At 45.0% G+C, this 27,550-nt stretch overlaps 4 protein-coding genes and 1 pseudogene across 5 annotated transcripts in view; 1 reads left to right on the top strand and 4 right to left on the bottom strand.

Moving 5' to 3' along the window:
- The window catches only part of DIXDC1 (DIX domain containing 1), a 72,841-nt gene extending 64,009 nt beyond the window's left edge, over window positions 1-8,832 (bottom strand). Inside the window, exons 1-2 of the mRNA XM_036324345.1 lie at window positions 8,668-8,832; window positions 7,527-7,618 (exon numbers count right to left, since the gene is read on the bottom strand). Coding sequence (XP_036180238.1) covers window positions 7,527-7,592 — 66 coding nt within the window. The 5' untranslated portion in view covers window positions 7,593-7,618; window positions 8,668-8,832. The remainder of the gene's footprint in view (window positions 1-7,526; window positions 7,619-8,667) is intronic.
- Window positions 3,477-5,242, bottom strand: LOC118664343 (annotated as a pseudogene).
- Window positions 8,833-9,136: 304 nt separating the features above from the next.
- On the bottom strand, window positions 9,137-15,971 carry CUNH11orf52 (chromosome unknown C11orf52 homolog). Its single transcript, XM_036324342.1, has 4 exons — window positions 15,807-15,971; window positions 11,318-11,355; window positions 10,249-10,304; window positions 9,137-10,037 (listed from the first exon to the last, which is right to left on the bottom strand). Exons 1-4 carry the CDS (start codon window positions 15,836-15,838, stop codon window positions 9,789-9,791), a joined length of 375 nt encoding a protein of 124 aa, XP_036180235.1. The 5' UTR covers window positions 15,839-15,971; the 3' UTR covers window positions 9,137-9,788.
- Window positions 15,972-20,891: 4,920 nt separating this feature from the next.
- Window positions 20,892-22,613, bottom strand: HSPB2 (heat shock protein family B (small) member 2). Of its 2 annotated transcripts, XM_036324341.1 has the most exons (3): window positions 22,487-22,613; window positions 22,007-22,213; window positions 20,892-21,538 (listed from the first exon to the last, which is right to left on the bottom strand). In XM_036324341.1, exons 1-3 carry the CDS (start codon window positions 22,596-22,598, stop codon window positions 21,084-21,086), a joined length of 774 nt encoding a protein of 257 aa, XP_036180234.1. In that variant the 5' UTR covers window positions 22,599-22,613; the 3' UTR covers window positions 20,892-21,083. The 2 variants fall into 2 exon arrangements, with proteins under 2 accessions (XP_036180234.1, XP_036180233.1); XM_036324340.1 differs by having other exon boundaries at window positions 22,007-22,561.
- A 270-nt stretch (window positions 22,614-22,883) lies between these two features.
- On the top strand, window positions 22,884-26,142 carry CRYAB (crystallin alpha B). The gene is given in 5 exon segments (XM_036324339.1): window positions 22,884-22,953; window positions 22,956-23,080; window positions 23,082-23,288; window positions 24,402-24,524; window positions 25,798-26,142. Coding segments are annotated over 5 exon segments (714 nt in total). The 5' UTR covers window positions 22,884-22,898; the 3' UTR covers window positions 26,002-26,142.
- The last annotated feature ends 1,408 nt before the right edge of the window (window positions 26,143-27,550 follow it).

Genomic DNA, 27,550 nt, shown 5'->3' with positions numbered 1-27,550 from the left:
TGGACCGCGCTGGCTGGGGGGGAGCGCCGCGGGCGCGCGGAGGCAGGCGTGAGCGCGCGCCACACACACGCACACGCACACGCACGTACACGCGCACACACACACGCATAAGCGCGCACGTGAACACGCACACGCACACACACGGGCGTGCCGGCGTGTGCATGCACTTGCAGTCACATACGCACACACCAGGTCTGCAGACAGGCGTGTCTGCGAGCGCGCGCGCTGCACACACATCGGATCTGCTGATTAAAGCCGCGAGCAACTCACCGCGTGGCGGGTGGGAAAGGGAGTGAATCAGAGGATTACAGCCTCTCCCCTCTGCCACACCAGCTGAAAACAGCAGCCTTTTTCCACATGGGGCCTGGACAGTGAGGTTAGGCTAAAGAAGAGGAAGCAAAAGGGAGAGAAAAAGAAAAAGAGAAGAACCTTTTAGAAGGAAGGAGAGAGAGAGAGAGAGAGAGAGAGAGAGAGAGAGAGAGAGAGAGAGAGAGAGAATAGAAAGAGAAAACTTTAGTTATTGACGGTATTAGAACACATTTAATTGAAAGAAAGCTAAGCAAATCACACAGGATCACCACAGAAACATCAAGGGTAAACCAAGGATGACCAGGCTTTGACCAAAAAACAAAACAAAAAACACCTTCCTTTCTTTTTAGAATAACTTCTAAAATGTAAAATCCATATTTTTAATGTTTTAAATTAATTAAATGGGTTTTAATGGAAATAAAAACAGCAAAAATGTCCTGGTGCTTTTGAAAGAGTTAAGTAAATAGCCTGCTCAAGTGAAAGAGCTATCCCCTCTGTTTCTTCTTAAAGTCATAGGGCTTATTTATTGTTAAGAACACTAGCTGGCTGTACTCTCAGTGCACACTCTTGTTTCTGTAGGAAACAGGAAGCTGGAAGAGCACCCATAGTACGTACATGTACACCGCCTGCTCCCAGATGGAGGGAACGGGTTTATAGAGTGTTAAGGCTTAGAGGGGCTGGGGCCTTGTCCAAGGACACAGCAGTTCAGTAACAGAGACGGTTTGAGGATCTAGGACTCTACACTCATAATTTTGCAGAAGGGACAGATTCTCTCCCCAATTCCCCGTTAGAACCTTAGCAAGAAAGTCAGTCGTGGCTCTTAGGCAACATAATGACCGCCTCTTCGGGTCAGCAGGAAAAAAATCTTTACCCAGAGCAGCCAGAACTAGCAACATCTTGCCTGCATGTTGAAAGCTGCTAAACAAAGATGCTTCTGAGAAGAGAGAGACACCTTCCTTCTGACCACAGCAAGCAGGAAGCAGAAAGCCAGCAGAGGTGTTAAGTGGCTGCTGCTGGTTGAATACTGTGGGTTCCATTCTGGCTAAGGCTGGGGCAAAACCATGACGACAAACCAAACTGAACCCAAGCAGCCCACAAGTTAGAAGACCATCCTTCACAACCTGCCTGGGAATTTGGTTGCCAAGAACTCCCCTCACCAGAACCACAGTCCTTACACCCTCAGGTGAGTCACTAACTCATGTGAATGCAACAAGGCCTTCTTAAAAGAGAAGTATGCCACTTTCAAGAGCATAAAATTGCATAGACACAGTAGAAAATATTAAGACATCAGAGGGAGGTTCTGCTGTTACCAAGAGGTCGCTGTTTCTCAAACAACAAGTCATTTATCAAAGGAAGACCCCTGACCTCAATGCTCCTGGGAAAAGACTCATTACATCACTGAATGTTAAAGCTTCAAAGAAAAGATCTCACCCAGCCAGTATTGCTCAGTGGTTGAGCACCGACCTATGAACAGTAGGTCACGGTTAGATTCTGGGTCAGGACCATGCCAGGGTTGAGGGTTCGATCCTCAGTACAGGGCATACAGGTGGCAGCCAATCGGTGATTCTCTCTCATCATTGATGCTTCTAACTCTCTCTTCTTCTCCCTCCCTCTCTGAAATCAATAAAAACATATTTTAAAAATATCTCATTTGGCCCAACTCCCTCATTTCACAGATGTAGGAACCAAGGCTAGGAGAGGAGAGGTGCTTAGAGTCACACAGCTAGTGTCTCTGAAGCCCAAGCCTATGCTGGAGGAATGAAGGAGAGCATTGTGGTGAACTGAGAAAAGATTTACTATAGGGCATATGGTCCAAGATTGCACTCTTCCTTGGAAATCTATACTTAAACCAACCACATAGTCTACATCAGTAGTGTCCAATAGAACTTCCTGTGAGGGTGGAAATGTTCTATATCTGTACTGTCCAATACAGTGACCACTCGCCACATGTGGTTAATGAAAATGTGGATCTAAAATTTAAATGGCATTTAATTTTAATTCATTTAAACTTAGTACAATTTCAAAGTATTCCATTGTCCCCATACAACTATTGAAATGTCCCCAAAGTTATGATGTATTGTATTTAATTTGCTCTCACACTTGGAAAAAGCACAAAATTCATATTTTGGCCATATAATCTCAATTTTTTTTATCAGAATATATGTTCACCGTATTTATCATGGGCTGCTTTAGAACGTGGCTCAGGTGAAGAATTGAGCTTTTGCTCTCAGTAGCACTAACATTTACTATTCCTTCCATCCTCCCATCCCACCCTACTGTGATATCAACATAAGAGCTGGGAGGAAAAGAGGGTTAGCTAAAAGAACTGGGAATAACTAGAACAATGATCTGCATCCCACAGTGCCCCTGTGTGGGAAAACAGCAGGCCACTCTGGGTAGCTGGAACATCTCCCACGGCTGCAGGCCTGTCATTCACTCTGCTTGGGAGGAGAGGCAGAGCCCAAGCAAGCTGCTGTCTGCATGTCGCTGCCTGATTTCTAAAATTATCCCAGGCTTCCTGAGCCCTGCATTATTTTAACAATGATGGTACATACCTCCCTCACCAACTAAAACCAAAAGCTATACAACTGTAATATAGCAAAATCAAGCTTTAACTATGTACCAAGCCCTGTACTAAGCACTTAGATACATTATTAGCTCATTTGATGGTCACAATTACAATAAAGAGTAGATTTTTTGATACAGTCCCTATTTTACTTATGAAGAAAGAGAGGTTTCGAGGATAAGTAATTTGCTCCAGACCCTATAGCTACTAAGAGCTGAAGCTAAAGTCCAGTTTCTTCATCATTATGCAATCTTTTATATGATGCTTGCTACAAAGAGGTTATTCATTAAATGTTTTCAGTTGAATGAATGAGTGAATGAATGAATGAGCTAGTGTAGGAGATATCAGCAAACTCAAAAGACATTCATCACTTCTATTAATATAGACAAGAACATGTTAGCTCAAGTAAGACTTAGAGCATTAAAAGGAAATGTCATTGGTGAAAATATTGACTGTGACTTCTCCTTGTGTGAAATTCTCACCTATGTAAAATTTAACACATCTATTATGGTCCATCATTAGTGACTATGGAGAAGCAAAAAGGCAGTTTGAATAAACAAATAGAATTGTCAATAGAAATATTTTAAGTGACTCTCTGAAATAATTTCTTAATCTTCCTTCTGTTTTCTCACATTAACGAGTTTCTTGGCAGTAGTATATGTTTAAAATTTCTATTGCACTTATCTTTAGAGACATCGGCATAAATATACACAAAAGGGCTCATATTTACAGGCAAACATCCCAAATGTGTCCTAGTTCCTAAACTGCCCTTTGTTCCCAGGCTTTTCTGCCCTTCCGCACCCTGTAATCTTCTTTAGACTGCTCAAATGTCTTCAAACACTCCCCTTCCTAGCATGTCCAATATGAATTCCTCACTCCCAGCTCTTAAAGCCTCCCCCTTCCCAAATTGCCAAGGCTCAGGTTCGCAAGCTCCACACTGTCTCACAGATTTACAAGGCTCATTCTCACCTTCATGCCTTCACGACTGTCCCTCTGCCTGGAATGTCCCACCATTCTTTTATCTTTCAAGCTTTCATTTAAAGCAATGATCCATAATGCATTTTAGACCTTGTGGGAAGCAGCCATGTCCATGGACTGCACATAGTCCTCAAGAGCAGAGATCCATTCCTCTGGCATATTTGTTCCAACTTTATCGTCTTCTACTACATACTGTATTTGAGGTTTATAAACTCCATGCCATACTGGAACTAGTTCAGAAGAGCCCCTGACCAAGCCATCTGCTTGAATGCTCCTGACACACTCCTCTCATTTTGCCATTTCCATCTCAACAGCCCGAGGTTTCACATCTAATAAGATGGAAGACTTGGCAACAAGTGCAGGTTTTTGGCTTTCTTTGACTCATACTGTGCAAGGCATTTTCTCTTAGCCTCTTTGCTTCTTCACTTTCCTCCTTCCTCCTCAGATCCAAAGAGATCAATGTCATCATTGTCTTTCCTATCTGTAGCTCCACTTCCTGGGGTGTCTTCCATATTAGCAGGGCCATATTGCCCAAAGCTTTCTTCACTCCTGGCAGGCTGGCCTTTTCCCTTTCGGAAGACTTGATGTGATTATACCAATGTAGGGCATGATACAAGCTGACAGGTATTGGGCTGGACACCACTTCAAATACCACATCTGCTTGTGATGGCACATACCCCTTGATATAGCGCTTGTCCACCAGGTAGTTGCTGAGCACCGGGAGGCAAGTGGGGATTTTCAGGTCTCCAAAACCCATGGCTTCCCTGATCCTGGAGCTGGGCAGCAGCAGAGGAAGAAGGAGGGTGCAGGCAGTCGCACGAGGGCTGAGAGAGGAAAAAAGGCGGCCACACTTCTGCTACTCAGGTCTTCACTATGCCTAATTCAAGTCCCACCTCTTTGTGAAACTTCTCTGACCACCCTTGATTTTGTTAAAATAAAGACAGATGTGATCATAATCTGTCTGGAACACTCACCTCCCAGATAGCCCATGGTTCATTCCTGCTCAAATGTCAAGCTAGCTGTTTGGCCTTCTCTGACCACTCTAGTTAAAATGACAGCATCCCCTTACGCCAGCACTCCCAAACCTGATTTATCTTTTTTTCTTCCCAGCATTCATCCCATCTTGTATAGTCTATGTTTACTTGTTCATTTGTTTATTGTCAGCATCCTCCTGCCCAGAATGTAAAATTCCCCATGGGGACAGGGAATTGTGTCTGTTTTGTTACTGGTTAATCTTGGGAACTAAGAATATTTCCTGATACATAGTAGATGCTCAATAGATATTGACTGACTAAATGAATGAATCTTCCTCTCTTCAAAATTCAAAGGTCATAGCATGTATGATATCATATGGAACATTAACTTATATAGTTAATTTAGGAATGTGAATCTTTGTCTCTTTTACTGTATTTCCAAGACAAATATAAATAATTTCTGGCCCTGGCCAGTGTGGCTCAGTTGATTGAACATCATCTCATGCACCAAAAGGTCACTGGTTCAATTCCTGGTCAGGACACATGACCGGATAGAGGCTTGATCCCCAGTAAGGGGCGGGGGGGCGGGGCGGGCGTGCAGGAGGTGGCCAATCGATGCTTCTCTCTCATCAATGTTTCTATACCTCTATTCCTTTCCCTTTCCTTTCCTCCCCCTCTAAAAAAAATCAATAAAAACATATTTTAAAAAAGAAAAGCAAATCAATAAAAACATTTTAACAATAATAATAATAATTTCTGGTATCCTTTTATATTTTTCTCTCTTCATCAATGTATTCTTTCATTAATTATTCATTAATTATATGTTGAGCTTCTATTATATGATATTATATGCCAGGTCCTATTCTTTTATTTTTTTAAGAAAAAATTTCAAGAACTGTGATACACATAAATACATACACACACAAGCAAGAAAAAAGACTTAAAAAAGAGTAGTAAAACAAAGACTAGTAAAACCGAGACTCCAATATTAATTATGTGGGGACAGAGTGTACAAAGTGTGACAGACTGAGTGGGCAGAAAAAGGGAAAAAGAGACAGAATGGTGAGAGACTAGAGCAGGGTGTTGCCAAAGTAATCACCAGATGCTAGTGCTTAATATAAACTGAACCAAAGCAAATATGCAAATATATTTAACATGAATTTTTAAAATTTACGTTTCAAAGTTTTCCGCCAGCTATCCTGCAGGTAAAAACTAAACTGAGGCGAGCGACACCTGGTGGATATTTTGGGAGAGACCCTGGAGTTTCTCCCCATGTCTTCGGGCTGCAGTCATAATGCCAGCGGTTCTCAACCTGTGGGTCGCGGCCCCTTTGGGGGTCGAACGACCCTTTCACAGGGGTCGCCTAAGACCATCGGAAAACACATATATAATTACATATTGTTTTTGTGATTAATCACTATGCTTTAATTATGTTCAATTTATACCAATGAAAATACATCCTGCATATCAGATATTTACATGACGATTCATAACAGTAGCAAAATTACAGTTATGAAGTAGCAACGAAAATAATTTTATGGTTGGGGGTCACCACAACATGAGGAGCTGTATTAAAGGATCACGGCACTAGGAAGGTTGAGAACCGCTGCATAATGCGTTAGGACTCCACATTACTAATTACACTCTCATGAAATAGTCTTTTTGCAGGACTCAAGGTCTCACTGCAAGAGGAAGCCATGGGGCCTTTCTATCTCCCAACTAACGTCCCTCTGTCTTCTTCAGAATGCATACAAAATCTGACACCACAATTCTTCTGTTAAAAGGTAACTTATTACTTAAAATGTTCACATCCTTTGACCTAGGGATTCCACTGCTGGGACTCTGCCCTAATTAAAATGGTCTTAAATGAGAATTATTTTTTACAATGGGGAGAGTGAAACATAACAGTTCAACAATAGTGGAAAGGCAAAGAAAATTACAGACATTATAATGTTTTCCAAACATTTGTACCCACATTAAAACAAACATTTTAATAATTTTGTATCAACAAACATTAAGTTAAAAAAGCAAAAGTCAAAAAGTATGTATATATGACCTCAAATATGTCAATAATACTCATGGAAAAAAAGACTACAAGAAAACATTCTAAAGTATTTAGAGTGATTGCTTCTGGATGGAAGGATTATACATTTTTAAAATCATGGTTTGCAATATTTTTCAAATGCTCTATAATTAACATACTTGTTTTTACAAAAACATTATTTAAATCCTAAATAATGCATATGTTCCGATTAATTTGTAGAATTTTTCAACCTCTGCCTGGTTTTATTAATTTCAGACGAAGATAAGTAGAGTTTCCATAAGGGGAAGCAAGAAAAGAAAGCAAGCCCTGACTGGTTTAGCTCAGTGGATAGAGCGTAGGCCTGCGGACTGAAGGGTCCAGGTTCAATTCCAATCAAGGGCATGTACCTTGGTTGCGGGCACATCCCCAGTAGGGGGTGTGCAGGAGGCAGCTGATGGATGTTTCTAACTCTCTATCCCTTTCCCTTCCTCTCTGTAAAAAATCAATAAAATATAGTCAAAATATGTATGTTTAAAAAAAAAAAGAAAAGAAAGCAAATATATTATAATTTAGTTCCAGGATCTGAGTCCTTATGGAGAAACCCCCGGGCTGTAGAACTGTACTGAAAATCCAGTACTGTTGGCATGCTCCTCTAAAAAGTACACCAGAAACTTACAGAGGGCTCTGCTGGCACCAGGGAGCTACAGAGTCTCATAACCACATGGGTCCCCATCTTCACCATCTCTAGAAGAGCCAGGTCAGGGCCACCTTGAAATAAGAGGAGGAAGAAATGTGTAAAAATACAGGACAGGAAAAAATAAAATTCCAAAAGCTCAACCAACCTAGTGGGGTCAGCCCCTGCCTCAAACCTACCAATGTAAGTCTAAGTATCAGAAATAGATGCTGGTTAACAGGAACTCCAGCCCACGGTCTTATCATCACAACGGGGCTATCCTAATAGCATTTAAAAAACTAGTCACTTAGGTTTGAATGGTAGTAAACTAAAGAGTAATGCTTCCCTATCATTCGTGAAACAAGGATGCATTTTTCCCTTCTCCTCACATATATCAGTCTAAGACCAGAGCAAAGATTCCGAAGACAAGCAGGAGAGATACTGGGAGCTCTGCTTCTGACATGCACTTCCCGTCTTCTCAGAAATTCAGTATTAAACTAGAAAGGCAGCATTTATATTCTGCAGCAGGAGTTTTTATAGCACTTTACAGTTACAAAGTGCTATCATCTACATCATCTTAATTGGCCGCCACAGTAAATAACTCTTGGAAATAGAGTTCATTTCATTGCCCCCGGCGAATAGGAAATAGGCCCCGCCAATTAGTGGTGGAGGCAGTTTTCTAGCCACCTCTTCACTTGGTCTGTGCCAGGGAACAGGCCGGGAAAACAGTGATCAGGATGCTAATTGGGCCAACCTTTGACTACACACTACATAACATTCCCGGTGCTTAAAAATTCTCACACTCACGAAGCTGATACTAATATTACCAACTTTTTTGAGCTGTGATTCCATTTTCAGTACTCTATCCATCTTAAGCAGCCATCCCTCTCCGGGACAAGCCGAGGGCCAGCCGTATTTAGGGACGACGGTGTCCAGGTTGAGAAAGGGAAGCGCATTACCGCTTGCCTCCAAGTTCTGGAAGTCTGAGTCAGGAATGCACACTAAGAACCTGTGAGCTCAGAGCGGGTTCCAAACTTCTGCCTCCTCCTTCTCGTCCCCCCTCGCCCCTCCGCGTATCCCCAGTTCTGATCTGGCCGCTCAGCTGATAGTACTTCCCAGTTACCCGCCGCCTTTCAGCACTTACCTCTTCAATCATCGGTCCGACGGTCGCTCTGGTTCACCATCGCGGTCCCCAGCCCTTCGGAGCAGGGCCGCGTTCAGCTACAGCGTCGCCGCTGCGTTCTCGCTGCCATGGTGACGCGGAGGCCCGCCCCAGCCAGCCTCCCACGGACCCGCCAGCCTTCTGCCGGCCCAGACCCCGCCCCCTGCCTGCCCGCCCCGCCCTCTAACGCCCGGAGATCGCAGCTGTTCCCGGGCTTGACCCCACCCCCTATGTGTCTGCCTGACCCGCCTCCTGCGAGCCTGGGTCCCGCCCTCCGACTTCCAGGACCGGGTCCCGGTCTGTACAGAGGCGCCTCCTACCGGCCCGGACTCGGTGCAGAAGGGAGCTCGCCTCCGGTCGGTGCCAACCACTCCCTCGCTCCGCCCCGGCCGGCCTCTCCACCTGCCGGCGTGGAGCCCGCAGGTGCTCGCCCCAGAAAGCGCACCAGGCGTGTTCCGTAAGAGGTTTATTGTTCCTAGCGGCTCAGCACCTTCGAGAACCTACGGTCTGGCCACGCAGTGCTGTCAGTATCAGTGACTTGAGGTCCTGGTAATGGATGCTTGGAAAATGCTTCCTCCAAGCCTCAGGTGTCTGTTCAGGTCTGGACGTGGACCCAGCCACTGAGCAAATGGCCCAGCCAGGCCCAGGGCTGTGTACTAAAGCCCAGGAGGCCTTTTCAGAGCACCTCTTCTTCAGCTTTGCAGTTTCAGGTATGCAGCAGGGCATCATTAAATTACGTTCAACAAGGTCAGCTCAGGTACTTAAGGGGTAACCTGTTTTTCCCGCACTTTTTTCTTTTTGAGAGTAGGAGCAAAGGTAGGATCCAGACCTACCTTCCCGCACACTCAACCTACCACCTCGTTTTAAGTGCAACTCCATCCACCCCTGACTAACCCAAATACAACTGCAAGCTCATGGCGGCAAATAAGAGATAGGCATATGGGGAGAGAGCAAGACTGGGGACACAATTCCAGGGGCTCCTGAATTCTTTAAACTTAAAATGTGGCACCATTCCTGGGCTGCCACCCAGTTCTCCAAAAACAGTTCATTGTCTCACGGGAGTCCTGGTGAAATGATGGAAGCTGGTCCTTCTTCCCCCAGGCTCACACTAGCGTCCCGTTCTTGCTGTCATAGCAGGGTGTGGCCTGGGGGAAGCAAAGGGTGGCATACTCTGTAGCATTTTCTGACTGCAGGTGCTTCAGCTCCCGGGCAGAGCGTGGCTGGGGCTGGCTGCACACTTGAATGACTGCGTAATGTAAGTTGCTGTCGTCTGACCTGGGGCCTTGCTTCTGCTGCTGAGACGCCGGCTGCTCCAACACCTGCTTACGCGCATGTCCTGTTGTGACATGGCCCTGCCAGGAATGGACAACATTAAGAGAGATCCTTGGCTTGGTTTGGCCCCCTACCTTCCATGATGTCCCTCTATTTTGCTCCATTAGGGGGGCACCAAGGAGGAAGGGCAGAACAGGCAAGTTCTATAGATGACTGAGCTGTGTCTGTTCCAGGGGAAAAGGCATCCCTAGCCCGAGCCGCCCTCGAGAAGGGACAGAGGCCTGTCATTACCTTTGTGCCACTCTGCTTCTGCCGCTGCTGCTTCAGTGCCCATCTGGGTTGACCCCCTGGGAGGAGGAAATCCAATTTAAACCCATTCACTCTTCTCTGTCTCTACTGAGGTCGCCATCTTCAAACCTCTATTAAACTGTTATGGCGGGCTTCTAACTAATCTCCCTACGTCTGTTCTCACCTTCTTCACTCCCATCATTCCCATATCCAAACTCTTTAGTAGGGAATGCAATCTGGCCCTTTTACAATCTGCCCATAATATCTTCCATCCTCATCTTTCTCTGGTCCCTAACAGAGTTCAACAAATACATGTTGAGAGCCCATTAGATTCCAGGCTCTTCACCACATTGTGGGGATAGAAGAATGAGTAGGCTGCTTCCTCTGCCTCAGGGAGCTTACAGTCCACTAGGGGAGACATAGAAGTACACAGACTATTACAATGCAATGTGCTAAGTGCTTAGCTACCAAACAACTGGTCACTTTCAATCAAATCAGCCTCTTCTCTCTCTCCTTTCTTTTTTCTGCATAAGATAATTCCCTTGCCTAAAATAGCCTCTCCTCCCTGCTCCTCTTCCAACTTGTGAACTTGATGTTACTTCTTCAACATTGGTGTTTCCTGCCATTCTCCCACAGCAGGAGTATGCTTCTCTTACAGCACTAGTAGCTGGCGTTAAGGCTACTTGTTTACATATCTATCTCTCAAACTTGGCCTTCCCCTCTTTTAGGGCCAACACCGTGTCCTTCCTCTTGTGCCTTTCTCTCTCCTCGGGTTCCTTCAGTGCCTCGCATACAATATAAGTGCTCAGTAAAGTTCGGTGGATGACTGAAAGCATGAACAAACAACCTTGCCCACTGCAATAATAGAGAGGACGAGAGCCAGAGTTTCAGAGCTGGTCTTGAACCCAGTAACCTAAAGGCTCTCTGTAGTGCACTGTCTCCCCTTATCCCTCCCAACACTACCCTTTCCCACCCTTACGCTCCTTCCAAAGACACCACTTCTGTTATCTTCTCTAATTTGCTACCAGCTCCCCACCCTGGCCCCACCCAGTCCCTCTCCTCCCCCAGTTACCCATTTTCTTTTTCCTCTGGAAGATTGATGGGCAGCTCCTGTGAAAGGAAAAACAGATCACCCGTGTGTAAGAGACCTGGCCTCTATCTTCCCTCCTTCATCATTTGCTCTGTGATTGCTTTAACATTCTAGGATGAGCTTCCCTCCCCTCCTAACAAGTCACCCTGAGCCAGCCCCAAAGCATTATCAAGGATACCACACCTCTCCCAAAGAGATGGTTCTGGAAGGCGGAGTGGAACAACTGACATAACCAAACCCAAAATACAGACTCAGGCAGCCAGTCATTACATGCCAAGGAGGAAGCTGGGTTGAGCGCTATTCTGAGATTGTCTGACAGGCTAATTCCAGCAGAGGGTAAGGGAAACTGGCCAAATAATGGGCTATTCCTGGATTCAGAGACCCTCTTGCTTCTGCTTCCCTGCCTTTTTAGGGGTCTCTGCTAGTCTGGGGTTCTCATTCTGGGAGTCACAGGAGCTGCCACATCCAGGGCTCACTAGTTAGGGCTCCTCAAAGCCCTTTCCTAACAGGTGACCTCCCTCCCTGCTTCCCTGTCCTTGTGTTTAATTAACAAAAGTGTGAGATGTTTAACCTTTAAGGCCCATAGCACAGGGAGCTTTGAATTTGGTGAGTGACTCAGCTACCCCAAGCTCACTACAGGGCAGATCTCTGATACTCATTTCTGAGCCCCTAGGGTCCCCAATGGAGCCGGTGTGTCTATGATCGTCAGCTGTTTTATGGCCAGAGAAACCCTTGTCTGAGGAAATAGACTAAATAGTTTGGAGCTTACGCCCATGCTTTTTCTTGCTAGTACATTTCCAGCTCTCACCCTGGCCAACCCTATTTGTCTGGCTTCTGTCTTCTGAAGGAAGTTTCCTTTTATTGCTACTTAAAAAGAGAGGAAAACTTACAAACCATGTCCATTTTACTACTATGGAAAAAACAGGACCCCCCCCCCCCCCCCCCCCCAATTTCTGACAGAGATTTGTGTTCCGGTGAGATTTTTGGTTTTAACGCAGCTTGCTGAGTTGAGAGCTGTTAGTCACTATCTGAATGCTACAGGTGATTCAGAAGAAAGGCATTGAAACTATTTCTGGGTCTTTCTACTTCCTCTTTGGCTACTTCAGTTCTTCCTTTCTCTTACCACTGCCTACCAGCCGTGGGCAAACTATGGCCCACAGGCCGGATCCGGCCCGTTTGAAATGAATAAAACTAAAAAAAAAAAAAAAAAAAAAAAAAAAAAAAAAAAAGACCATACCCTTTTATGTAATGATGTTTACTTTGAATTTATATTAGTTCACACAAACACTCCATCCATGCTTTTGTTCCGGCCCTCCAGTCCAGTTTAAGAACCCATTGTGGCCCTCCAGTCAAATTTGCCCACCCCTGGTAGCCTCTAATTCCCTGCCCTTTGTCACTATTGTCTTCCTAATTACTTCTACTTAAATGGATAAAGAAAATATTAATTCTAAAATGACATAGGGTTGGGCAACTCAATTTTAGTAAATGGAGCCTGCTCCCAAGTTCGATATTGCACAATGCCTGGACACAACCCAAATGGAATATGCAGTTACTCTTTGGTGACAAGACTTTATTTTTAGCTTCGAATTAAGGAAACTAAATGGGCACTCTCCCATATGGTAGTAGGAGTAAAAATTGGTGCAATCTTTCTAGAATGCAATTGGCAATACGTATAAAAAGCCTTAAACAAATGTGTGTACCCTTTGGTATAGCAATTCCATAGCCTAAGAAATAATCTGGCAGGTGCAAATATGAATACTTAATATAGCATTATTTACAATGGCAAAAAACAGTAAATATTTTAAATGCCCAACATTGGGAACTGATTGAATAAATGACATCTCTAATCAATGGAAAATCACACATCCATTTAAGAAAAATGCTGGAAGAACACCTAATAGCATTGAAAATTTTCTTCCATATTAAGTTTAAAAATGTAATAAGATATGTTTTGGGATAAAAAACCATCTACATAGGCATTTTAAAAAGATTACATGGAAATATAATCAAATGCTCCTGTCATCTGTGGGTGCTTTTATTTATGGTTCTTATTTTCTGCTCTTTGGTATTTTCCAAATGTTCTGCAATGATTAAATATCACTTTGTAATAAGAAAAATATTTTAAAATAAAAATCTCTTTAATTATCATAGTATCTTTAAATCTCTGGAAGTTATTGAGATTATGAGAAATACTATTTACCCAGCCCTACTAATACTTTGAGAGGAAAAAATATACAGGGTGGGCAAAAGTATGTTTACAGTTGTTCGGATGGAAAATAATACAACAATAATACAAGAATAAACTCTGTTTTACGTACTCACAACTATAAACCTACTTTGTCCCACCCTGTAATTTGGTTAGACTATCTGGTATAGTGTTTCTAGCCAGGCTCTAGAGTCAGACTGATGCTATCAGACTAGCTGTGTGACCTTCAGCAAGTTTTAACTTATTAGGCTTCCATTTTTTAATCAATAAAATGAGGATGACAAAAGAACCTAAACCTTATGGGATTATTGTAAGAATAAAATAAGATAATAAATGTAAACTATTCAGCTAGCTGCCTGGCATATAAAGAGCATCAGTCAAAGCTGACAACTATGACTACCACCATCAGAGGAAAAAATAACCAAAAGGAAGAACATGAAGACTTGGGAAGGAAGGAAGTGAAAGAAGCTATTACACCCCCTTCTTTAGGTGCTTTTATTTTTTTTAAATATATATTTTATTGATTTTTTTACAGAGAGGAAGGAGAGGGATAGTTAGAAACATCAATGACAGAGAAACATTGATCAGCTACCTCCTGCACACCTACTGGGGATGTGCCCGCAACCAAGGTACATGCCCTTGACCAGAATCAAACCTGGGACCTTTCAGTCCGCAGGCCGACGCTCTATCCACTGAGCCAAACCGGTTAGGGCTCTTTAGGTGCTCTTAGATATTTCTGGATATCTTATATCTGTAGGACATTTCAGAGTTTAAAAAATGCTTTTTTTTTTTGCAATCCTGACAACATATCAGGAAGCATGTATTATTATTCCCATTTTACAGATCGGTCAGCTAAGGCCCTAAAAAAGTTATGTTACTCAAGAAGGCAGAGACCAAATTTCCTATTTTTACTATGTCTTCTGCATCTATCAGTATGCCCAGTACATATAGGTATTGAATAAAATATTTGTTTAAGAAATGAATAGAGCCCTAGCTGTTTTGCCTCAGTGGATAGAGCGTTGGTTTGTGGACTGAAGGTCCTGGGTTCAATTCTGATCAAGGGCACATGCCCAGATTGTGGGCTCGATCCCCAGTAGGGGGTGTGCCAGAGGCAGCCAATCAATGATTCTCTCTCATCACTGATGTTTTTATCTCTCTCTCCCTCTCCCTTCCTCTCTGAAATCAATAAAAATATATTTTAGAAAAAAGAAATGAATGGATAAATGAATGCGTAATAGGAACAGGACTTGAATCCAATGTACTGACTCCAACTCATATGCCTTTTTCAATGTACCTCAATTATCTCTTTAAATATAATGATGCTTTATTCATAAACAGGGTATCCTCAACACTGCCCCAGGCTTGGAAAGGTATAGCTAAGAAGGCATTGGTTACATAAAACCAGGTCTGGGGGTCTCTAGTGATGAAAACTCTGGGAAAGAACAATAAAGACATTACAATTAATTTACAGTGAGCCTTTCACATGTCCTCTGCTCTTCAAACCTGTCATCTAAATGACATAAGTCATGTTATCTATATTTTAGATATCATAGGTCATGTCATCTGTATTTTATATATGAGAAAAAAAAGAGAAGTAACAGGATTTGCCTAAGGTCACACAGCAAATAAGTGTGAAAGTTATATTCAGATATTCCATGGGTCTCCTCTCCTCTTCTGCCCTTTTAAATAAACATTTCTCCAATGTTGAGTTGCTTGACTTGGGAGGCAGTATTACGCAGTGGTTTAAGGCATGAGCTCTGAAATCAGACAGATCTAGATTGGAATCTTGGTTTACGTGCTTACTAGCCATGTGGCCTCAGACAACTGCTCTGAGCCTCAGCTTCTCAGCTGTAAAAACAGGAGGAGATGTAAGCCACCTCTCGCATAGAATAGTTGGGAAAAGTAAATGAGATTGTAAAGTGGTAAGCTACAAGTGCTACAATTCTTATCATCATCTGGGGAAGGAGGGAAGTGGGAAGAAGAGAGAGGAGAGGAAGAGGAGGACAAAGAGAAACAATGCCAGGTCACCATCCCATCCCTGCTTTGGACATTCTACTGACAGCTGGCGTGGCTGTGTTTTCTGAAGTCTCTTGAAAGGAGTGAGCACAGAAGGAGGTGCTGTTCTGGTGGAAGCATAGGGAGGTGCCAGACTGAGGAAAGTGGCAGTGGGAGGCTGGCAGAAAACTATCTGCAGCTCGATCTTATTCTCAGGGCCTCCATGTCAACCCACACCGATGTTACCCTCTCCCCTTGCCCCCTACTCACCTGCTTCCCCCACAGCAGAGCCGGTTTCCCATGGTGCTCTGTCTCCGAGGGAGCCTCGCTGTTTATCTACATAAAGAGCTTGTGCATTTCCTGGTTCCTGGTTTAGTTTTCAGTAGCAGCTCCCAGGCAGTCTGTCAGTGTCAGATTTCAACCTAGCAGGTTGCACTTTGGAAGCCACCTGCTGGAATGATTCCCAGGTGACTGCGCCCAGCCAAAGGGTAGAGGAACACACACGGGCTCCAGGTGAGAGCTACCTCACCTTGGGGATTTGGAGCCGCTTTGATGAAACCATGAACTTTGAGCTTCAAGCGCCAATGAAAAGAAACCTGAGATAGAAAAGGGCTTTGGGCTTCCTTAGGAAATGTTTTTCCATGATATCGCACTGTTATTGAAATATGTCCTCTAAAATGGAGTAAAGAGTCTCACCTTCTGTTTCCCAGCACTACTCAGGTCTATTTGAGTTTCACTTTCAAGGTTATCAGTATCAGTTTCTCATTATCCCTGTCCAGAATCTGGGTTTGAAAACTGTAGTCTCTAGGAAACGTTAGGTAAATAGATTTCTTTTTATTCTTTCTCCCTTGCTATTGGAATTAACGTGGGCAAATCACTTTTTTCTTAGGACTGTAATAATGAAGGACCGAACCTATTGCCCAATCCCCTTTCTGGTAAAGAATCATATGATTGCAATGGCCTCAGCACTCCTTAACCACTCACTTCCCCATTCCCAGCACAGAACTATAGAATCCCCACTTACAGCTCAACTCAGCTTCTCCTTCCAATGACCTAACATTACATTCATTCCACACTCACCAGCAACTAGGATGCAGTCAAGCAAATCCCTCTGTAGAGAATATGGGCTCTAGGAGAATTTTTGAAACCCATAAAGCTTGTCTCCAGTGCTCCCACCCCCATCTGCCTTGTTCAGATGTCCAAGTATTTGCTCCTTATGGGTATTCAGGACCCACCACTCCACCCTGCACTCCACAGAGAGTACCCTGGACTCTTCACTCTTCCCCATCTTCTTTCCTGATGAAAAATGCAACAATAAGAGTGAGGGCCTTATAGGATTGTGGTGAAGATTAAATGAAATAATGTATATAAAGCTCTAGCCCAGGGCCTGGCACATAGGAGCTCTCAGTAAGCCCAAGCTATTGTTATTATTTCTTGTTTTCAGCTAATCGTCAGATGGCAAAGCATCTTTATTATCTTGCGCTGGATCATTGCACGGCCACTTATTTCATGGCCATGCCTCTCCCCGGCAATTCATTCTGTACTCTACCATTACCTGTATTCTTTTCATCCTGTGACACAAACATCTTAGCCTGGCACTGAAAGCTCTGCAAATTTGGTCCCTTTCCAGCCAATTTCTCTAATTTGAAGGAAGTCACTTAAGAGATTCTATGTGGCCCGAAACTCCAAAGGAAACAACAGTGTGTTGTGGTAGCCAGATCCACCTAAAGCAGCATTAAGAGCAGTCCAGAATGATAAACAAGGGCATTGATTATTCCACTGAAGTCTGTACCAGTCAGTCCATGACTGGATTAAGTCGTTTATTTATTTATCTATTTATTTATTTTCTTTTTAGAGAGAGAAATATTGACTTGTTGTTTCATCCACCTAGGCATTCACTGGTTGACTCCTGCATGTGCCTTAACCAGGGATCAGTCAAACATGCAACCTTGGCACATGAGGATGGCATTCCAACCAACAACCAAGCTACCTGGCCAGGGCTGGAATAATAATTTTAGTACTCTATGTTGATTTTCAAGTTATGTTGTCAAAAGGCAGTGTGTTTAAGAGAGAGTTGTCTAGATATCAAGCTATATTACAAAGCCACTGTTCTCAAAACTGCCTGGTACTGGCACAAGAACAGACATATAGACCAATGGAACAGAACAGAGATCCCAGAAATCAACCCAAGCCATTATGCTCAATTAATATTTGACAAAGGAGACAAGAGCATACAATGGAGTCAAGACAGTCTCTTCAATAAATGGTGCTGGGAAAATTGGACAGATACATGCAAAAAAAGTGAAACTAGACCACCAACTTACACCATACACAAATATAAACTCAAAATAGATAAAGGACTTAAACATAAGATGGGAAACCATAAAAATCTTAGAAGAATCCTAGGCAGCAAAATATCAGACATATGTTGTAGCAGTATCTTTATCAATACTGCTCCTAGGACAATGGAAATTAAGGAAAAAATAAACAAATGGGACTACATCAAAATAAAAAGCTTCTGCACAGCAAAAGAAACCATCAACAAAACAACAAGAGAGCCCACTGTATGGGAGAACATATTTGCCAATGTTATATCCAGTAAGGGTTTAATATCCAAAATTTATAGGGAACTCATAGAACTTAACAAAAGGAAGATAAACAATTCAATCAGAAAGTGGGCAAAGGATCTAAATAGACACTTTTTGAAAGTGGACATACAGAAGGCCAAGAGACATGTGAAAACATGCTCAATGTCATTAATTATTTGAGAGATGCAAATCAAAACGACAATGAGGTACCATCTCACACCTGTCAGAATGGCTATTATCAACAAACAAACAACAAGTGCTGGCGAGGATGTGGAGAAAAAGGAACCCTCATGCACTGCTGGTGGGAATGCGGACTGGTGCAGCCACTGCGGAAAACAGTACAGTATGGAGTTTCCTCAAAAAATTAAAAATGGAACTGCTATTTGACCCAGTAATCCCACTTCTAGGAATATATACCAAGAAATCAGAAACACCAATCAGAAAGGATATATGCACTCCTATGTTCATAGCAGCACAATTTACAATAGCTAAGATTTGGAAACAGCCTAAGTGCCCATCAGCAGATAAGTGGACTAAAAAACTGTGGTACATCTACATGATGGAATACTATGCTGCTATAAAGAAGAAAGAACTCTTACCATTCACATCAGCATGGATGGACCTGGAGAGCATTATGCTAAGCAAAATAAGTCAGAGAAAGATAAATATCACATGATCTCACTTATTTGTGGAGTATAATAAATAAGATGAACTGATGAACAAAAATAGATCCAGAGACAGTCTGTTCATCAGAAGCAATGAACAGACTGTCAAACCTCAGAGGGAAAGCAGGAGTGGTGGTGGTGGTGGGGAGGTAAGCGATCAACCAAAGGACTTGTATGCATGCATATAAGCCTAACCAATGGACACAGACAGTATGGGGTGAGGGCATGTGCTGGGGGGCGGAAGTGGCCAGGGAGAGGTCAACAAGGGGAAAAGGAGACATATGTAATACTTTAAACAATAAAGAATAAACAAACAAATAAGTAAATAAATAAAGCTCATATAGCCCTAGCCGGTTTGGCTCAGTGGATAAAGCGTCAGGCTGAGGACCAAAGGGTCCTGGGTTCAATTCTGATCACAGGCATGATTGCAGGCTCTTTCCCAGCCTGGGCCCTGGTCGGGGCTCAAGCAGGAGGCAACCAATTGATGTGTTTTTCTCACATCGATATTTCTCTCTGTCTTTCCCTCTGTCTTCCATGCACCCTAAGAATCAATGGGAAAATATCCTCAGGTGAGGATTAACAAAAAAATAATAAATAAATAAATAAATAAAAATCCCAGTTACAAAATAGTTCAATGTGAAGCTGCTTTGGTTGAAGTCTGAGTAGGATCTTTTAAACTTCTTTTTCTTCTCAATTAAGGACTAAGATTCCCGAGTAGATAATAAAAGGCTATGGTTTTTATGATTTATATTTACCATGTGTGTCCCCCATAGTATATCACTTGGGGGTTGATAAATATTTGTTGAATGAATGAACAAATGAATATGCCAGTAGTTATTTCTCTGAAGTATGCTTTCATTTTAAATTGATGGCAATTCTTCAACCAAAAATTGGATTCTTCAAGTGAGGGTTTCTTATCCCGAGGATCCACAGTTCTCTAAAAGGGGCATATGAATGGACTCCAAGAGCTCTATTCAAATTTTATGCCAAATTTGGGGGCATATGTATTTTTTATGGTAAGAGCATCTATAGCTTGCTTTTGTCATATTTTCAAGTTGGTCTCTAATCCAACAAAATTAAGAATCAACCACTTTAATGAAGAATTTCAGGTGTCTATCACAGCCTCATAAAAGATTATTTTGGAGCAGGGAGATCTTCTGGACACTCCCCAAATCATACACACACACTTTCTTGATTACAGAAAGTAAGTGAGGGGTCAGACCTCAGGCTTTCCTGCATACACCATCCTATATAATAAAAGGCTAATATGCAAATTGTCCCCTCCAGAGTTCCACTGACTCGGAGTTCAACCACTCGCTATGTGTGCTGACCACCAGGGGGAAGCACAGCACGAAGGAAGACCCTGATCAGCCCTGATCACTGGCCAGGCCTAGTAACCCTACCTGTGCACAAATTTCATGCACCGAGCCTCTAGCATTTCTAATAATAACCCTCTAATTCCAGAGGACACCTCCCTGGCCATCAAGCTCACATTAGTAGCCCTAGACCCCCTGCATTTAGTCTTGGATTATGTGGGGGTGCTGCAGTGATTCCTCTGGGATATTCCAAGATATGAGGCAAATGTTTCCTCTCATGGGCCTCCGCTGTGCAACGGGCAGGGAGATTATGGAGTTCAGTGACAAAGGCAGAGGTTTCTGTGTCTGTGCCCCTGCGTATACATACTTGGTTCCTCAGACAGAGGCCATTATCAGTGGACAGATCTTAGTATGGGAAAACAGGGCTTTAGGCAACTCTCTCCAGCCAAATCCTGTTTTCCCAATCCCTACCCTAAACAGGCCAGACAGTCTGGAGACCCTCGTTTTTGTGTCTCTAATCACCAGCTCAGACAGTGCCCTGTGGTTGTCTGGATGGCATATCCCTTTTCCCTCCCGGGATCACTCTCCTTTGTTGCATTGTGAGAAAGTTATGGCTCGGAATTTGATCTGGAGCCAGTGTCAGCTTTGGGTGTGACCTCAGCATCCGAGCTCGGGGTTCTGTAATGTTGAGCACATCGAACTGAGGACCATGTTTCCTAGCTATGCCCTCCTCCTCCCTTCCCACCCCGTCCTCCAGGCCAGAGAATAGGAAGCAGCACAAACAAGGCCCGGAGATTTGGGTTTATTCACCTCTACCTAGAACTAAACCAAAGGCTAGGACACGTCCCACAGGACCAAACCATACTTTGTGGCCCGTGCACTTTTCCCTTCTCCCAAGGCTGCTGCTGTCTCTGGGGTGGAGGCAGCAGCTGTATCACCACGGGAGGTAGAAACGGCTGGGCACTGGGTCTGAGGCACTCAGGGCTCAACTCCGGCTGCCTCCTCTTCTTCCTCCGGATCAGGAGGTGGAGGGAGGAGGGAGATGTAGACCTCATTGACTTCTGTGTCCAAATGTCGGCCACCCCGAGGCGCCTCCAGGTTGAGGATGCCGTCATGGGTGAGAGCAGCGCGGACCCGCCAGGGGTCAACATCAGCAGGCAGGACGTAGGTGCGGCAGAACTCCCGAGACACGAAGCCGTGGCGGTCCAGGCGCTGGGGGTGCCGGGCAGACACCTCCAGCAGGTTGTCCACAGTCCTCACGGTCACCTCATCTGGGGTGAAATGGCTCACATCCAGGAACACCTGGAACTTGCCCTCACTGAGCCTGAGCTCAGAGGCCCCTGCCCGGCTGCCCTCCCCAGCTCTGATGGCCCGGGGCCGGACATAGTAGCCGTGGTAGAGGGTGGGGGTCAGGATCTCTTCTGGCAGGAGGCCTGAGGGGCAGAGAGAGAAGGCAAGAGGCAGGATGAGGGCGTATGAGGCGGGAGCAGGGGTGATGGAGAGGAGAGAACTAGGGAGAGCCGGAGGGGCGTCCGGAGCAGCAGGGAAGGGGAGGGAGGGGGCACAACGGCTAGAAGGAGGCAGGTGGGGAGAGGGATCGAGAAAGGAAATGAGATGGGGATGGAGGAGGCCAAACCTAAGCAGAACTGGGCGGACAGAGGGAACAAGAAGCCACTCTGAGGGGCCCGGGGGCAGGTGCCAGGGCCCTGGGCCTCAGGTCTGCACTGAGGTCAGTAGGCAGCGGGGAGAGCCGCGCGGAGGGGCGGGTGGGAGCTGGGGTAGGAGATGGCTCGCCCGGGAGTTCAGTTAAGCCGGAGTGGGGTGGAGGCCAGCGCCGTTGGGAGGCCAGCCCAGAATTTCAGGCGGTGGGGGCAGGAGGCCGAGCGGCGCTCGGGCCATACCTTCTCCGAAGCGCTGCTCGCCCAGGCGGCTCGGGTTGGCAAACTCGTACTCGGCGGTGGCCGGGTGGGCGTGGGGCACCGAGCGGCCGGACATGGCTGCGGACGGAGGCGGCCCTGGTCCGAGGTGCGGCGCGACCCTCCGGCTGCCTGCGGAGCCGGGGCGGCGGAGGTGGGGGCGGGGTCGACACCACCCAAAATAGTGCCGCGGCCGGAGGGCGGGCGCCCGCCCCAGCGCCAGCCGCCTGCGTGTGGCCGGACCCCCGGCTCCCCCGCCGCGCGCCCTTCAGCTGTCGGGGCACCAGCGAGGCCAGCGGTCCTGGCTGAGAGTGAGCGGGGAGGGCCCTGCGGGCACCTCCCAGCCGGCACATTGTCCACGCCGCCTTTCTCCTCGGTCGCAGGCACCCTGCGCCCTGCTCATAAAGCTCTTTATTGAATGTTCTGCGGTCCTTGGAAGGTGAAAGGTGCAGGGACCCCCCACCCCCACCCCCCTTTCTGGTATGAGGTGAGGGGTCTTTCTGCCCAGATTCATGTCGGGGTCCCCACCAGAACCCAGGTCAGCCTTGAGAACCGCACAGATGCCTGCCAGTGGCATGCAATCTCTGCTCCCCTCCAGGGACCCACAAAGAGTTAAGGTCTCTGGGGCCCAGCCAAGGAAGATTCCAGTTCCTGCCCAGGCCCAAGATAGTTGCTGGCCTGTGTCCCCTGGCTGGCTGGCTGGAGAGGAGGAGGGGCACGCCGCCCGCCTGCTTGGAATTCCTGACCGTTTCCCAAACGGTGAGGGGAGGGTGCCACTGGGTGTGGACAGAAAGCTAGTGAAACAAGTCCAGGACAAGTCACTGGACAGGCCAGGCGTGTTTATATTTCTCTTTTCTTAGCTCAGTGAGTACTGGGTATGTGTCACACTGCCAAATCCCTGATCACAAGTCTCTATGAACGGGCGGTGAGCTGGATAATAAAACCCCTGACATCATCATTCCAGAAGCTTCACAGGGCTGCGTATATAAGGGGCTGGATGTAGCTGCAGCTGAAGGAGCTGACCAGCCAGCTGACCCAGACACTCACCAGCCACTCACCAGCCGCCATGGACATCGCCATCCACCACCCCTGGATCCGCCGCCCCTTCTTCCCTTTCCACTCCCCCAGCCGCCTCTTTGACCAGTTCTTTGGTGAGCACCTGCTGGAGTCTGACCTCTTCCCGACTTCTACTTCCCTGAGCCCCTTCTACCTCCGGCCACCGTCGTTCCTGCGGGCACCCAGCTGGATTGACACTGGGCTCTCAGAGGTAAGTCTCCCCTCCACAGGCAGGAGAGTTTCCAGAACCTTCTGGAAACATTTCCATCTGCTCTCCTGTTCCTCTGTCTGAATCTGGTCAGAGGGGACGCTATATCCAAGTGTCTTAAGTCTTTTAGGCACTTATGTATCCTGCAGTGAAGAAAGATGAATTGCTAGTTTCTTCTCCAGTCACCTGTTTGTCTTTGATGCTCCTCTGTATCCCACTTATTACATTTTTTCCATGTGCTAGGAAGATACTCTTTTATCCCCTAACTTTTAAGTAAGATGCCCCTTTCTGGTTTGGTTCATAAAGATCTGCAAGGAAAGAGCTGCCTGCAGACTCCTTTGCTTACCACTTCTAATACTCATACTCCTGAAACTTTTATCATTTCATGTTTCAGAGGCAGGAGACAGCACTACCCCATCCTGAGCTTTCCATCCCCACTGTGTAGAGCTGGAGACAGCAACTACAATTTCCTTCCTTATTTCCTCTTCTAAGATTTTCCCAGTTTCTCAGGGCTGTGTCAGGCACCAGCCTGGGTCCGAGCCTAAAGAGAAAAGAATGTAGGTCAAGTCTTGGGAGCCCTACTTGTCCTAAGAGGGTGGGAAAACCGGGTGAGCACATAAGGTTGACAGAAGCTGTCACCGATAACACTGTTTTAAAAATATCCAAGTGTGAGTAAACAGGAGCTGAGTGGGCAAGGGCTTTGGAAGGACAATCAGGGCCAGCAGAACATTCCAGATTGAGTGGGTGGGAAAGTTGGCAGAGATCTGAGCAAGAAGAAGGGGCCTTTGTCTCACAGACAAATGACAAGGCCAGGCATTGGGGTCAGAGAAGCAGCAGAAGCCATGCCCAGACCCATCCTTGTGATTGGTCCCCTGGGTGGCCTGTCTTCTTCCCTGTCCCTGTAAATAAAGTTTGGGCCTAATGACCAAGTGGTGCGCCTTGGGTACCACTATGGTGGCTCCCCTGCACCATAGAGCCACGTTTATTCAAAAAGGGATGTTTAGCCAAAAAGAGGAGGATAAACTACCGGGAAAGAAAGCAGAATGATGAGACTGCACTAATGCACCTCCTGACCATTATTTCTCCGACCCCTTTCTCCCACCTTGCTGTTTCTAGATGCGTCTGGAGAAAGACAGATTCTCTGTCAACCTGGATGTGAAGCACTTCTCCCCAGAAGAACTCAAGGTCAAGGTGCTGGGAGATGTGATTGAGGTGCACGGCAAACATGAAGAGCGCCAGGTGTGTAGCTTCTTTTCTCTTCTGTTCATTCATTCAGCACATACTATGTGCCAGACACTGCCATCAGCCTCTGAGGCTGGCAACACTCCAGGCCTAGCCCATCAGGGCCTGCAAACAGGATAGACCTGGTATTGTTATTGTTTTGGCCAGAGAAGTGATCTTTGTTGTTTGCATTAATTTTATTTGATTGCCTTAGATGGGTTAGATGGGATAGATGGGATGTTCACTTCCCATTTAAGCCAGTGGTTCTCAACCGTGGTCACATTAGAATCACAAGGGGAATTTTAAAAAATTCCAGTGCTAAGGCGCATCTCAGATCAATTAAATCAGAATTTTTAGGGATGGGACAGAGGCATCAGCATTTTAAAAAGCCCCCAGGTCATTGTAATGTACAGTCTAGGTTGAGTAGCACTGATTTAGGCATAGTGCTTGTCGGACACCTAATGACATTAACTGCATGCACTCTGAAGGCTCTTGAGTTTGGGACTTTTGATGTTCTGGAATCCTCTTCTCTTTAGCCCATCTTAAGAGTGAACTACTTGGTTTGCCTCAGTTCCAGAGCTGTACTCAGCTCCTAATACCCTGGAGCACAGACGGAATCTGTTGAGAGCCTGTCTGTATAAATGCTTGAGATTCAGCAGGTGTAGTAGAATGCTGAAGAATGGAATAGCCAGCTTCTCATTACTTTCCAGGAGGGTGTTTCAATAAGTTTGTTCTTTACCAATTAGTGATAACTCGGAGCCTTGTACAATAAACAGTATAGTTTGAGGTCCTCAGGCTGTTTCCATTTTGTGTATATAACCTAAGTTTGGGTCACAGTCTCCCTGGATGGAATCTTTTTTTCTCTTTTTTAATAGCAGCAGTGCTATTGGTCTGGAACATTCTGGGACATTCTTAAAGAGTCAGAACAATATCTGAGCTTCCTCAGGCACTTGGGTCTTCAATGCCGGATGATATTCCAAAACGTGTAGGCCCAACAAACATTGACCTAAACCTTTGGGAAATATCTCTAAGCATATCCACGCCTTAGGGTTTGAGAGCTGTGAGGCTTTGCCTGTTTCAGATTTCTCAGATTCTCATTGAAGGAGTGACCACCTAGACAACGTCATCTTAGCCCCAAATAGAAAAAACTTTCTCTCATGTTGCCATGGCATTGGTCCCACCTGAAAGGGGAAGTGGGAGGTGCGGGGGAAGGGGAATGTGTGAGTTCTAAGCAAGTGCTGCTTTTTCCTGTTCTCATCTCTCTGCCCCTTTCCTCCTTCTCTTGGATTAGGATGAACACGGTTTCATTTCCCGGGAGTTCCACAGGAAATACCGGATCCCAGCAGATGTGGACCCTCTTGCCATCACCTCCTCCCTGTCCTCTGATGGGGTCCTCAGTGTGAATGGACCAAGGAAACAGGCCTCTGGCCCTGAGCGCACCATTCCCATCACTCGTGAAGAGAGGCCCTCTCTCACTGCAGCCTCCAAGAAGTAGATGCCCTTTCTCTGATTGAATTTTTTAAAACGAGAACGTTTCCTCACCAGTGACTAAAACTCTCGCGACTAGTGCTGAAGCTTATTAATGCTAAGGGCAGGCCCAAATTATTAAGCTAATAAAATATCATTCAGCAATAGATAACTGCCTTGTGCTTGAATATTCATATGGTTTTTTTTATTGGAAAAATTCAGCAAGTCCATTTATTCATCACATTATGATCTAGGAGGCTCAAGGAATATTAGAGTCAGAATGGTATAAATTTAGTAAGTCACTTAACCTTTCTGGTCTTTCGTTCTTTCATTTAAAATATGGGATACTGATTTGTACACTTTTTTAAAAATAATGTTTTTATTGATTTTAGAGAGGGAGTGGGAGAGAGAGATAGAAACATTAATTATGAGAGAGAATCATTGATCGGCTACCTCTTGAATCCCCCATACTGAGGATCGAGCCCGCAACCCACTCATGTGTCCTGACTGGGGATCGAATTGTGACCTCCTGGTTCATAGGTTGACACTCAAACACTGAGCCACACCAGTTGGGCTGATACGTACATTTTTTGTAAGGAGTAAATTAAGGAGAAAAAATAGATAAAGTTCTTGGCAGATTTCAAGGAATATCAGTTCCTCTCTCTTCTCCCTCTTTGATTTTGGCCCTCAATTCCAACAACAAATCTGAATGAACTCTGGATAACAATACATAAAAGGCCTTAGTACATCTCTGAAATTAATCATGTCATTAGGGAGGAGAGATGGTGTTCCCAATGTTATTTGACATTTTCCTGCTGTTAAGCATTGCCTTCAGCTGATTCACAAAGGAAATAAGAAGGACTTGTGTGATCAGCACCAAACACGCATCTCAGGTATAGTCTTAAATTATCTGGCAAATACCTATTAAAATTAAGACTGGAAAATTTCCAATTCAATGACCCACTATAAAAAAAGTTAAGTTTCAGAATTATAATGAATAACTAATTAACAAGTGATTCTATTATTTAACTTAAAAATATATTACTCTACAAAAACATCTTCATTTCACTTCTGTGAATCTAAACTTCTGATTCAATTAGTGAGAAGTGGCCCTGTGTAGGTAATCTGGCATAAATGTTTTTCTTCCTTTCTTTCTCTAACTCTGGACTCATAGTTTTGCACTTGCCTCCATTTCATTTTCTACATTTTCCCCCAGTTCTAAACCAGGTTTTATAATGATGAGTGGGGCTGCTGTCCTGCTATCATATTGAACACTATCATGGAGCTGCAGATAGCTTATGTAAGTGTGTAATCATCATGCTACGTCTGAGTCTTCCCACCGCACTAAGCCCAGAGTTTCTATTCAACAAAGCACCTCAGAAGTTTGATGGACATGATTTTTCCATATTTCTTTCACAAATGGAAAAATCCCATCACAGCCTCCTGGCTTTAAGCAATGAGCTGGTTTCTTCTTTCATCTTGGATTGAGCACTTTTAGTCTGTAGAAGGGAAACTCTTAGCTGCTCCTGTCTGCTTCTAGACATAGAGGCCAAATGCGCATTCTCCTGAATTTTGTT

This window comes from Myotis myotis, unplaced genomic scaffold (genome assembly GCF_014108235.1).
Source record: "Myotis myotis isolate mMyoMyo1 unplaced genomic scaffold, mMyoMyo1.p scaffold_m19_p_10, whole genome shotgun sequence".
In the NCBI taxonomy this organism is placed as follows: Eukaryota; Metazoa; Chordata; class Mammalia; order Chiroptera; family Vespertilionidae; genus Myotis; species Myotis myotis.
Note: the sequence above shows the minus strand (reverse complement) of the source record. Positions and strands in the feature narration are given on the sequence as shown.